Source organism: Procambarus clarkii, chromosome 56 (assembly GCF_040958095.1).
Source record: "Procambarus clarkii isolate CNS0578487 chromosome 56, FALCON_Pclarkii_2.0, whole genome shotgun sequence".
In the NCBI taxonomy this organism is placed as follows: domain Eukaryota; kingdom Metazoa; phylum Arthropoda; class Malacostraca; order Decapoda; family Cambaridae; genus Procambarus; species Procambarus clarkii.
This window is the reverse complement of record NC_091205.1, coordinates 16268870-16282605: the sequence shown is the minus strand read 5'-3', so window position 1 is coordinate 16282605 and position 13736 is coordinate 16268870. Positions and strand designations below refer to the sequence as shown.

The following is a 13736-nucleotide window of genomic DNA, read 5'->3' as shown; positions in this document are numbered from 1 at the left end:
TATTTCTTAATATTCTCACGTGTTACTTGTTTTTTTTTTTTTTTTTTTTTTTTTTTTTTTTGCGTGTTTATATTTGGAATTTGATATTTTGTTTTCAATAGCTTGTTGCATAGTCCTGGTTACCTGTTGTTTAATAATGATATTTGCATATAACTTGATTTTTACTAGGTAATTGCGGCTTGTTTTTGTTTTTACTTGTGAGTTGTTTTCTTGTTGCTGAGTGGAGGGTGTGTGGGGGGGAGGGAGGGGGGGGGACCACCTTGTTGAGTGATGGGACAATGTGAATTGGTGATAAGGGAGAAGAGGTTGATGAACTGTGTGTGTGTGTGTGTGTACGTACTATCTGTTCCTGCAGGATCGAGCTCTTAGCTCTTGGGCCCCGCCTTTCTAACCGTCGGTTGTCTAATGTGCTGACTCACTACCTAATTTTCTCTCACATCTACATATATTTCTCTCTCTCTCACACACACACATCCCCAGGAAGCAGCCCGTAGCGGCTGTCTAACTCCCAGGTACATATTTACTGTTAGGCGAACAGAAGTATCAGGTGAAAGGAAACGTGCACAACCATTTCTGTTTCGCCCGAGAATCGAATCCGGGATCCCTGCTTGTGAGTCGAGAACGAAGCCAACTGTACTCCATGTGTGTGTGTGTTTGTGTGTGTATTCAGGTGTGCCCATCTCTTTCTAATGGACGAGAAGTGCAGGTGTGTGTGGCACGGCTCTCTCTCTCTCTCTCGCACACACACACACACACTCACACACACACACACACACACACACACACACACACACACACACACACACACACACACACACACACACACACACACACACACACACACACACACACACACACACACACACACACACGATCTTCCAGAGGAAATAGACTCTTTCCTCCCAATTCTTTCTGATGATTCGAAAATTAGACATGTCCGGGGACATTGATTTTTTGTAATAAAAATAAATTTTGTGTACACTAGGACCTTGTGGGGGAGTGTTCCCCTCTTGATTTGTTTTTGGATATTTGTTTCATTGTTAAGTTAATGTGATGTTTATGTGTCTGATTTTCATTCATGGAGGAATAATTTGATAGCTGAGGACCATCCAATGTTTTAGCTAGTTTTAAGTTTATAGGCAAGGATTTTTTTTTAATTTTTTTTGTAATTTTTGCTGTATCAAGGCAGGTATAGGATGTTTTGTCTTCCAGGGAGTTGGAAGGGATGCGAGGCTACTCCAAGTTGGACAGCAGGGATCAAAGGGACGGTCTTCCATCCTCCTTTATTTTGTCATTTGTGATTCATTCATATTATGTTTGTCATGCATTTTTGTGTGTCATTAATGTGGATTGGTGATTGTATTGAAGTAGTTGGATTAGATAATTCCTTTTTCGAGGCATTGGGTTAAAATATTGTTTTGGTTAAAAAAAAAATTGTGGGGGGGGGGTGTTAATGGTTATAGTAGGTGCAGGATAAGAAATTCGTGCTTTAAAGTACTTTACACATGAATTTCTTAATTCCGGAGAGAAGGAAGTTGAAAGGGCCTGCGGGAAGCAGCTGTAAGTTTATTTATTATTCATTATATTCAAATTTAACACTTTATTGTTATTGCTTCCCCCATTTAATATTTCAGTTTAACAGTTACCTGGGAGTTCAGTGAGGGTCACAGTGATCTTGCAAGCTGTGTTAAGCTGGGGTTTTAAGTGAGAAAGGGGCGTAGCAAAGAGGTGCTACAGAAAGGTGGGGTCCAAGAGCTAACAGTTCTATCCTGCAGACACAAGCAGGTATTACACACATGCACACATATACACACATACATGCCCCTGTGCTATCCACCCAGGGGCGCCGGTGGCTGTGTGGATAGCACGCTGGACACGTAATCCTGTGGCCCAGGTTCGATTCCCGGCGAGAAACAAGGGGCAGAGTTTCTTTCACCCTGATGCCCCTGTTACCTAGCAGTAAATAGGTACCCGTTAGACAGCTATTACGGGCTGTTTCTTGGGTGTGTGTGTGTGTCTGTGAAAAAAAACTAAATTAGTAACAGTTGATTGTTTGACAATTGAGAGGTGGGCCGAAAAAGCAGAGCTCAACCTCCGCAAGCACAACTAGGTGAATACATACATATATACAACTAGGTGAGTACACATGTGTATAAAATTAGTATACACATACGCACTCACACACCTCACTCCATCATAAATGTATGTCAGTGTAGTGTGGGTGTGTTAGGTTAGGTTAGGTAAAGGTTACTTTAGGTTAAGGTTTGATTAGGTTAGGTATCATTAAGTTTGTTTACATTAATACAGGGTATTATTGATAATAACACTGCCACTTATGTGAAATATGTAATTTCGGAAACCATTTCAGTGTGCCCGAGAATTTCGTTTATTGAAAACCAATTTCTTCAAAGAAAATGTTTTCAGCATACACTTTTTATATTTAAAACCAACGATTTTTAATACATTAACGTTATAACCTGAGAATAATCTTACAACAAAGGTTCATGCCAATTTACATGTACATTATTACAGGAACCTTAATATACTTTCAGATCATCACAAATATCTAGATAAGTATCCAGGTGGTTTGAAAGGGGAATGTGGTTTCTCATGGTAATGAATTTGCTGTAAGGACGGGCGCGTTGGCTGGTATTGTCAGTATAGTGTGTGGAATTCCATGTATAGCATTAATTTTAAATTTTAAAATATGTATAATTTTGTGGTGGCATTGTGGTAGCACCAGTGATACATGTTGGCGTGTTGTTTCAATAGTGGTATCATCTACATGCGTCAGATTCCCACCCATGTCTATAAACATTTGCATCCCAGTTATACTGGGAAGGGGGACGGGGCACATTTCGTTACATATTAGTTAAATATTCGTGTCTGAAACACCTGTTGTTGTGGCGTGTATTTGTATTTACTATTTGTATCTGCAGAATCGAGCTATTAGTTCTTGGACCCCGCCTTTCTAACCAATTTACGTTTCCTCCATGTCCGCTACACATATTTCGTGTGTGTGTGTGTGTGTGTGTGTGTGTGTGTGTGTGTGTGTGTGTGTGTGTGTGTGTGTGTGTGTGTGTGTAATCAACGATAATCGCAACTTCCATGAACATGCAAAGTAAAAACTACGGCATAATGCTTCTTTATTCGTATATGCTAATTACCTATTTAGCTGGCAGTTAAATTAATAAATCACCTTCTATGTAAAAGATTATATATATATATATATATATATATATATATATATATATATATATATATATATATATATATATATAGTCATAGTGTAATTAACAAGTTGTTATTAGTAAATATATTAAAACTAGTCATGTCAGATCCGGCTTCTGTAAATGTCGTGGTTTCAAGTTACCAAAATCGCAAGGAGCACTTGATAAGTGTGGCAAGGAGAGGTTGAGTGAATAGATGAGTGTGTGAGTGTGGCCGAGGGGCCAGCTGAGCGGATGTATATACAGTACCAGCATCCTATCTCCATCCCTCTGAGCATCCTACTAGCCCAGGAGCGGTTACGAAACACCTAAAGCATCCTACTAGCTCCAGGGTTCTTACGAAACCCCTACTAGCTCTAGAGCGGTTACAACACTGGTACTCCTCCGGTCCCATGGAGCGGTTACAATACTGATACATCCCTAATCCTCTGGAGCGGTTATAACACTGGCACTCTCCCAGTCTCCTGGAGCGGTTACAACACTGATATAACCCTGGAGCGGTTATAACACTGGCACTCTCCCAGTCTCCTGGAGCGGTTACAACACTGATATAACCCTGGACCGGTTATAACACTGGCACTCTCCCAGTCTCCTGGAGCGGTTACAACACTGATATAACCCTGGACCGGTCATAACACTGGCACTCTCCCAGTCTCCTGGAGCGGTTACAACACAGATATAACCCTGGACCGGTTAAAACATTGGTACTCGCCCAGCCACCTATGACAGTTATAACACTAGACAGTGATACTCTGGAGCGGTTACGACACTGATACTTCTCCAGTCTCAATCCCCTGTATCTTGCCACCACACAACGGAATTGATTATAAAACTTTAGAAAACGTCTGGAATTGCCCAAGGTCTTTGTTTTCTCAACCCACCTCACCCATTTTATAATATTATTCTAAATGTCAATCCTGAGACCTCTTACGTAATGCCGTCTGTTATCTCGCGGTTGTGCAGGAATGTTGTCATGTCCGAAATTCATTCCAGGAATATCTGTAGAAAAATTGATATAAAAATTAGAATTCAGACAACTTGTTCCTTCAGACATTAGTTGGAAGGTGTTAATGCTCTACTTTCTACTTGTTCGTACACTAGGTGTTGGTTGTAGGGTGCGGCCAGGGTGATGGTAGCGGTGGTAGCGTGAGGCCAGGGTGATGGTAGCGGTGGTAGGGTGAGGCCAGGGTGATGGTAGCGTGAGGCCAGGGTGATGGTAGCGGTGGTAGGGTAAGGCCAGGGTGATGGTAGCGGTGGTAGAGTGAGGCCAGGGTGATGGTAGCGGTGTTAGGGTGATGGTAGCGGTGGTAGGGTGATGGTAGCGGTGTTAGGGTGATGGTAGCGGTGGTAGGGTGATGTTAGCAGGTGGTAGGGTGATGGTAGCGGTGTTAGGGTGATGGTAGCGGTTTTAGGGTGATGGTAGCGGTGGTAGGGTGATGGTAGCGGTTTTAGGGTGATGGTAGCGGTGGTAGGATGAGACCAGGGTGATGGTAGCGTGAGGCCAGGGTGATGGTAGCGGTGGTAGCGTGAGGTGTGTGTTATCAGCAGGTGATGGTGTGAGCCTGGTGGGCCGGGAGGCGTCGCTTCACAACCATCCCTCAGCTGGACCCGTACACTCCGGCTCCTCGCCTGACGCCTCCAACTCTCACAACCACCTGCCACCGTCTCCAACGTGCGTCATATTTCACTTATACTACACATTATAAATACTGCTAGTGCTCGTGCCTACTTGCGTAAGTATTACCGAACGACTCGTCGCCTTGAAACCTCTTAGACTCCGGCGCCGCTGTCTTCCCTGCTCGTATCTTGCTCTTGTGTTTGCTAGTTTATCGCTTATTATCTCGTGATATATGTCGTATGGAATGTATAACTCCCAGGATTATTCGAAAGCACTTGTATTTTGCTCTACTGCTAGGATATACCTATCTCTCTGCTCTTAGGCTGTAGGTACAGTGGTGAAGCTGGCCACGCCCGCACATCTGTTCTTAAGTGTTCTCCCGGAACGGATTAGCAGAGCAGTTAAGATCACGAGGAAGTGTTCGAAGACGGTGGAGGACTGTGAACATCTCCAAGTGACAACTCCCAGATTAGCTAATGAGTATCCTAATGCCTGTCCGTGACACACACCTAGTTTACCTCAAAGTTTTGCAGCGAAATGCAAGCCTAGCCTAGCAGCTTAGCACCTTTGCACGACTTCTACTTGCTGTTATTTTTGTAACTGTTTTGATATCGTGTTTCTTTTATGCGCTTAAGTGGATGTAGCTGTGGAGAGCCCAGTCCTAGACGAGGCTACCGGCCTGAGTCTGGCTTTCCCACTTACTGTACAAAAGTGCCCATGACGTTTTGTCCGTTGTAGTGGAGGTTATAAAGTGTTGGACGACGGTTCTAACATTGTTGCAGAGTTAAAGTGTTGGATGACACCAGTTGTTGTCAAGTAGTGTTAGGAACCTTACACTGATACCTGTTGATACTAAAGAAAAACAAAACAGTGAAATATACATACAGAATGCTGCTGTTTGTATTGCTGTTGTATATTAAACAAACAGTGCACCAGAAGCAAGCTGATTTTATTCCATTGCAATTTTGTATGTAAAATCTATTTTACTAATTAGAACGCGATTAAATTTATTCTAAACTGAAAAAAAAAGTTTTTAATAATTGTAAATAATTGGCTTTCGTTATGGGACTGAGAATTGATCTGAAGACACTTGAGAAATGTTTGTGATTACATTTGCTAAAATACAACACATAATTGTATACTTGTGGTGGTCAAGGTGTATACCTGTCATGGTCATGGTGTATACCTGTCATTTTCAAGGTGTATACCTGTCATGGTCAAGGTGTATACCTGTCATGGTCATGGTGTATACCTGTCATTTTCAAGGTGTATACCTGTCATGGTCAATGTGTATACCTGTCATGGTCAAGGTGTATACCTGTCATGGTCAAGGTGTATACCTGTCACGGTCAAGGTGTATACCTGTCACGGTCAAGGTGTATACCTGTCATGGTCAAGGTGTATACCTGTCACGGTCAAGGTGTATACCTGTCACGGTCAAGGTGTATACCTGTCATGGTGTATACCTGTCATGGTCAAGGTGTATACCTGTCACGGTCAAGGTGTATACCTGTCACGGTCAATGTGTATACCTGTCATGGTCAGGGTGTATACCTGTCATGGTCAAGGTGTATAACTGTCATGGTCAAGGTGTATACCTCATGGTCAAGGTGTATACCTGTCATGGTCAAGGTGTGGACGTGGTCTTAAAAAGGGCGGGGTCTAGAAATGGGCGTGATCTAGAAATGGGCGGGGTCTAGAAATGGGCGGGGTCTAGAAATGGGCAGGGACTAGAAATGGGCGTGGTCTAAATAGAAGTAGGCGTGGTCTCGAAGTGGGCATGGTTAAGAAGACGGCGTGGTCTCCGAAGTGGACGTGGTCTAGAAGTGGGCGTGGTCTAGAAGTGGGTGTGGTCCAGAAGTAGGCGTGGTCTTGAAGAGGGCGCGGTCTAGAAGTGGGTGTGGTCTAAAACTGGGTGTGGCGTTAATGAAGACGTGTGAGTGGCAACGTCCTAGATGTGGGCGTGGCTTTCATCTGAAATGAGCGTGGTTATTTGCGCTAAAAAGGCGTGGTGTTTCGCAGGGAATTATTAATAATGTGTTTGCTGACATGTTGATATTGTAAGCCTGGTTTGACACATGGAATGTTTCGTTCGTCAATAATAATTATGATAATTATAGTAATTATCAGTACTCCAGTTGATTTTCTCAATAGCACTAATAATAATAATAATAATAGTAGTAGTAGTATTCTTGGGGAAAACTAGTAGTATAAGGCTTAAAGTCGAATCCTAATACCCTCTACAAACCCATCCCGGAGACTATGTATCCTAGCTTTCAACCCCTGTATTTCTCCAAATTTGTGGAACCATATATATAACGTCAACCATATACAGTATATACTCTACATTACTCGGTTGCTGGCGCAGCCGAGTAATGTAGAGTTTCACAACTTACAGTATTAAGGCGTTTACAATGTTGAGAGTCTTGGACATACAGTAATGAAAGTATACTTCCTATGGGTACCTCTTTCAGTGCATTTTTTGTTTTAATTATGATTGGCGAGGTTCGATGTTTGTACACTGATGCTTAGGTTGATTGTATGTAATTATTGTTTGAGGTTAGTTGTGCTAGGGTAATGTCAGGCTGTAGGTGAGGATATTTCCTTGCTTTGTTGTAATGTACATATTGTATTTTTTGTATTTTAAATAAAACTGAAAACAGTAGTATATGGTTTAAGATGAGTTGTAGGAAGGGAAAGCTCTAAGCCTGCTATCAGGAGTCATAAGTCCGCTTTTGTGCTCACGTTTGTAAACAAAATAATAATAATAATAATAATAATAATAATAATAATAATAATAATAATAAACAAGATCAAGGAGACCGGAGACAGACACCGAGAACAAAGACACAAGATATAACTGCTATCACAAATGTTGTTGTTTTAGATTCAGCTACTAGGAACATAAAGTTCCAAGGAACATAAAGTTCCAAGGAACATAAAGTTCCAAGGAACATATTGTTCCAAGCAGCACGGACCGTTGTATTCACCTGGCAAAAATGTGAATGTGCCATCACAAAACGTTGGCTTATTTGTATTGTATTTTTTTTTTAATATTTTGATGTAGATTTAATCATAAAAAATCTTCGTTTTACTTTCAACACAATTCAGTACTTCATTATGTCTCGCATAATCTCAATTTTATATAATTATTCCTTGGTCAAGAGCAACAGCTAAGCATAATTTAGAGTAAATCAGCTATACTTTACTAGGCTATCTGACACTTCCCCTCACGGGAGACATCTCCCGTCACGCAGGGTGCAGTCGCACCTCCACAGATCTCCAGTATCATCTATTGATACTGGTAATGGCTCAAAAGGGCCACCATTTATGGGCTATTCATGCCCGTGCCACCTTTTGGGTGGTTTAATCTTCATCAATCATCAATCAGTCATCACTTCCCCTCCATTATCGTCAACCTCAAGCACACGTAATTGAGAAGGGGTCGCTATACTCTATAACAATCGCAATCAATATTCAGGAACTGCCGGATCAGCCAGGTTGTAGTGGATATGTGGGCCTGCGGGCCGTTGCAAGCAACAGCCTAATGGGGCTACTTGTCACCATGCAAGCCTAGTTCCAGGACGGGCTTAGAGAGTAGAACTAATTGAAATTAACTACAGGTTCTGGTAAACTAACCAACAAGGGAGACTACAGAAACCCTTCAAGGGGGGGGGGGAGGGAGGATATATGTTTCATTTTGCAACTATATAAACACATGGGAGGAGACACTAACCACAGAGACACTAAAAAGAGGTAATCCCAGGTCGGCATATCTAGGAGCACGAGAAAAGTGGTGTCATGAGTACAGGGTGTTGTCATGAATACTGGGTGATGTCATGAGCATACTGTCATGAGTACAGGGTGATGTCATGAGCATACTATCATGAGTACAAGATGCTGTCATGAGTACAGGATGCTGTCATGATTATAGAGTACTATTATGAGTACAGGGTGCTGTCATGAGTACAGGATGCTGTCATGAGCTCAAGCAAGTGTGAGAAGTTGTTATATTCTGAGTGGAGTTGTGGTGGTGTGATAGTATTGCTGCAGTCATCAGCAGATATACCTCCACCCCAAAAGAGTGGAGCGAAGTGTTGGCTAAAAATTTAGGCCGGTTGCACTAACATCACACACAATTAAAGTTCTTGAGAGAGTGCTTAGGAGTCAAACAACCAGTTTTATTGAGAACAACGAACTTCACATCCCAGGTCAGCATGGATTTAGTGCGGGGAAAATCATGTCTTTCGCAATTAACCATTATGATAAATTCATGGAAGCATTAGAAGAAAAACAAAAGGCAGATGTAGTATACACGGACTTTGCAAAGGTATTTGATAAATGTGAGCCTGCGGGCTACTCCAAGTAACTGACTATGAGACGAAGTTATCACGGCTGGGCTTGGAGACTAGAACTCACAGAACCCACTGCAGATATAGTCCAGGTATAGCGGGGCAGTGTTGTGAGTGGTTCTAATGTGTTGTGACGATCTTTTTGAGAGAGTGATAGGTGTTTTGGTGTAGTATTTGGTCGTGTTGTCGGGAAATGGTGGCTGTGTGGCGATGTGGTAATGATATTGTGAGGTGGTGGTGGTTGTGACCATGTGCTGGTGCTGGTGGGGTGGATATGTCATGTTGGAATTAGGGTAATGTGGTTATGTTTGGTGGTGAAGTACTTACCTATCAGCGAGGTGGTGCTCTTTAATTCTCCTGACGATAGAGTTCATCTGTATAATGTTTACTCTTGAAGGTGTGGGTGGAAGTTGCTTCCACAAACTTATGTAAGTTCATTCCACTTATTTTCCACCCTTTCATCATAAGTGTACTTCCATACGTTTGGTAAGACTAACTTAGGTTTCCAGCTTCCACCTATTGTTAACGTCATATTTTCTCCCAATTTAAAGAGACTGTTCCATTCACCTGGGCTGTATGAGTCTCGAACCCTGGACCCCACGCATGTGAGGCCGACGCTCTATCAACTGTTTATTTCCATGGAAGTGTGCATTACAATTTTTAAAGAGACTGACTCTACCATCTTTTCTATTATCTAAAATATATCAGATATCTTGTGATCATATCCCCTCTGTTGCTCTTCTATCTAGCTTCGTTAAGTTACACCCTTAACTTTGTCCTCGCAGCCTAGTCCTCTTAATTCAAGCACTAGGCTTGCACCAATTACTGTAGTTTCATTAAGCGATATCTCGAAAGGAAATAAGCATAGTAACTGTTTCAAAAATTCTTTATACGTGTCTTGGTGATGAATGCTCCAGTACTCTCGGGTGTAAACCGAACCATCTGTAGTTTTGCAATAAAACTGGTTATTGACCCAATAACAATAGACCTTTCTCGTCATGAATGTTTGAGAATACACGCAGGCGCTCTCCAGATATTGCACCAACGTCGTAAACGTTTGGAAAACGACAATTATTTATAAAACAATAAGGTATCCTTAGCGGAGATGCCTGTTGAGTGTGGGTGGGAAGGAGGGTGAGGGTTGTGTTGGCGGGAGAGTGTGGGTGAGGGGCGTAAGATTATTATGCCATTTCTTTCCCGGTATTCTACCTATTTGTTTGTAATGATTTTTCTAGTGTTTTGACTACCACGTTTGTCAACGATGCAGGTCTATAGAAGGTCTTCTCTGCCATCATTTTTGTAGATCGGAACTGTTTGCCGTTTCCCATGTATCTGCTAAGATTCTCCTGTATGTAACGAGACCTGAAAAATCAATTGATGTTGAATGCTCGGCTCGGGGTGCGCATTCTCTCAGACCCCAAGGTGAGACTCCATCTGGGCCAAAAATTTTGTTTCTACCTAGCTCTTAAGCATTTTTATCGCTTTATCCCTTGACACTTCTATGTATTACATGTTGTTCTCTGAAATCCGTATTGTGTCTGGCTCTCTGAAAACCTCACTTTCCACAAACACACTTTAGAATTGCTCATGTGGTGTTTTGCAAATTTAATTTTCATTTTCTGTGAATCTGTTTCCCATTTTCTACCTATTTAGTATTTGTGCCTGCAGGATCAAGCTGTTAGCACTTGGACCTCGCCTTACTAATCGTCGGTTGTCTAAAATGCTGACTCCTGATCTAATTTTCTTTATCATATCTAATACATATGTTTTACACACACACAGGCCCCCAGACGAGGCCTGGAGGCCTCACGGCTGAGTGGACAGCACTTGGGGGGCCGTAGTCCTAATAGTCAGGGTTCGATTCTCGGCGGAGGCGGAAACAAATGGGCAGAGTTTCTATCACCCTGATGTATCTGTTCACCTAGCAGTAAATAGGTATATGGGAGTTAGACAGCTGCTACGGGCTGCTTCCTGGGGATGTGTGTGTGTGTGTGTTAGAGAGAAATATATGTAGTAGATATAATAGAGAAAAAATAGATTGGTTAGAAAGGCAAGGGTCCAAGGGCTAAACAGCTCGATTCTGCAGATACAAATAGTAAAATACACACTAAACAACCTAATCTAACCTTTCCAAGCAATCCTAGGCCTATTATACACAATCGTGGGCATAACATGGTACATATATGTGCTATATTAGGCCTAAGAATTTTTAAGTTTGAATTTTGGCATATTTTTTGTGTCCTCTATAAAATTAAAAAGTAGGAAACCTGAACATTTTGCTGCAACAGTCCATATCTGCATGTTGAGCCAGATAGCTGCTCTAAGTCCTGTTCTTCTAGGGGGATGGAAGGAGGACTTCCTTACCTCCCTGTGCCTCACCTGAATGTCTAGCTTCCATGCTTATCGTCTCGTTATGTTACTGCTCGACTTAAATACCCTCTTATCTATTTCACCGATACCCCTGAACATTTTATATGTTTGAATCTTGTATGTTTCTCCTTTCTTTCCATGGCAGTAGATTCAGTTCCCCCCAGTCTCCTCCCACAGCTCTGATCCCGCTCAAGGTTGTAATAATAATACGGTTGGTATTTCGACAAATATATATTTGAGTTTATTATGAAATCCATTGGTTTCGCGACTGGCCTCATAGGTTTGAAGCTAAACGAATTACACTGATGTTAAACTAATTATATTTTATTTTTATTTGTGTCATGCACCCCACACCCTTTCCATGGGCGGGGATGGGATGGTTACAGTCACGCAATGGGACACAAGAACTGAACCCGTGTTCATTCACCCAGTTACAGCCCCGCTCCCGTGCCAGGTAAGTCCACTACGGGCTCACCATAGCCGGTGCTAGTTGCAACTTTTGTTCCGAGAAGCTGAATCTAAAACAACAACAAACGTTCATTTAACCCAGTGACGATAGAAAGTTTGGTGTAAGCACGTCAGCAGGAGGTGTACATTTGTAGTGTACAATGTGGAAGATAGTGAGTTCATTTACTATACAAGTTGCAAGGGTATTTGTCTAATTATAGTACTGTAATTTTTATACAGTAGTTATGAAACACAGCAAAGTAAGAATGTTATTTAATTTGCATGCAGTGCGAGCTTACAGACTAGTATATGCCCTACTTACAGTAGGCAAGCATGAGGTACTTTGCTAAGACTTGCTAATGTTAGTTTGGATGAAATATAAACAAATTGACCATTAGTGATAAGAGTTGTCGCTAAATTCATGGATTCCCATATAATTCAGTTACATAATGTGAGAATAGATTTGCTGTCTATGTAGGTATGTGGTAAAGCTTCCAGAGATAGTCACCGCGGAACCCGAGCCAAGTACTGTAGTAGTAAGATAAGGGCTGCATAGATATGCGCGGTTACCTATCACTAGCTACGATGGAGTGAGATCTAGCTCTATACACAAAGAAATCACATTAACGTGATGTATCATTGAGAAAATCTGTAGGAGCCGTAAGGAGGATTCGAACCTATGCTCTGTGTACTACTCCCAAGCTGTGTGCCACACTTTCTATTCGTTTAGATCTGGCGCGCTACCTCTAGAGATCAATAATAGCGTGTTCATCATTTTTTTTAATGGCATTTGCTTCATCAACCTCTTCTTGCAACGCATTCCACTGGCCACCCACCACCCGTACAGGGGACGAGAGCCCGCTTACATCTCTTCTACTCATTTGTATGTTCAGCTTTCACCAATGTCCCCTTATCCTATATTTAACATAAACAGGCTTCCTTTATCCACTTTATCTATTCTCGTCAAGGTCTCCATCGTAGTCACTGATAGGTGAGCACATACGTGTCTGTACTGTGCAACACATGGAATTGCTAGTAGCTATGGGGTGGCAGCTTTCTTTTCTTATTCTCGTAGGAAAGTGTATTATTTTGGGTTCGCTGTCTCCTTTTCCGACGCCATAGAATAGGTATTAGAAAATAATATACACCATTTCAAGTTCTCGCGGCTACAATAGGCTGAACAGCCGTAGGATTCACGGAAAATCAATGAAGCCTGCCTTTATTTTTTTTCTGCAGCCGTAAATAAATATATAATTTCTTGATATCGTGTGTTTGATTGCGAGATTAGCCTTGAGGTAGTGCACACAAGGTAGACGACGACTGTACCTTGACGAGCAAACTAGTACTTAGAGGAGGTCGAATTGATCAGTCAGAACTTGTCGACGAGCTGGGCCAGAGAGAGTGTTGAGGGAGGGGAGGAGGTGGGGGGATGTGGGGTTGGGGGAGGTGGTGAAGGAGGGGTGAGTGAGAGCCGGGTATGAGTCAGTGTAGTATCGTCCCGCCACGCCGACACATCGCCTCCACTGCTACTCCCAGCGTCGTCGCCATAGTCGCCGAGCTCTACCAGCGTCACGCGTCTCGCCACACTACCGCTCCTCTAAAGCTACCAGCCCCGCCCCACGCTCGCCACGGAAAGCGATCCTCGTCGTTCCTAATCTACGGATATTTCGTTACGTTTTGTGGAAATCTTGTGATCTTCGCAAATATGGTGAAGGTACC

The 13736-nt window shown here is 42.4% G+C and overlaps 1 protein-coding gene across 5 annotated transcripts in view; it reads left to right on the top strand.

Moving 5' to 3' along the window:
- LOC123770649 (coactosin-like protein) overlaps positions 1-13736 on the top strand; it is a 55318-nt gene that overhangs the window by 28476 nt on the left and 13106 nt on the right. The window contains exon 1 of one of the 5 annotated variants that reach the window (XM_045762696.2): positions 4739-4963. The exons of 1 other annotated variant lie outside the window; for it this stretch is intronic. Coding sequence is in view for 1 of the 4 variants with exons in the window: in XM_045762692.2 (XP_045618648.2) it covers positions 13495-13731 (237 nt within the window). In the remaining 3 variants the exon portion in view is untranslated. Of the gene's footprint in view, positions 1-4738; positions 4964-5263; positions 5325-13492; positions 13732-13736 lie in introns of those variants that run through there. 3 more of the 5 variants (XM_045762695.2, XM_045762697.2, XM_045762692.2) reach the window with 3 other exon arrangements.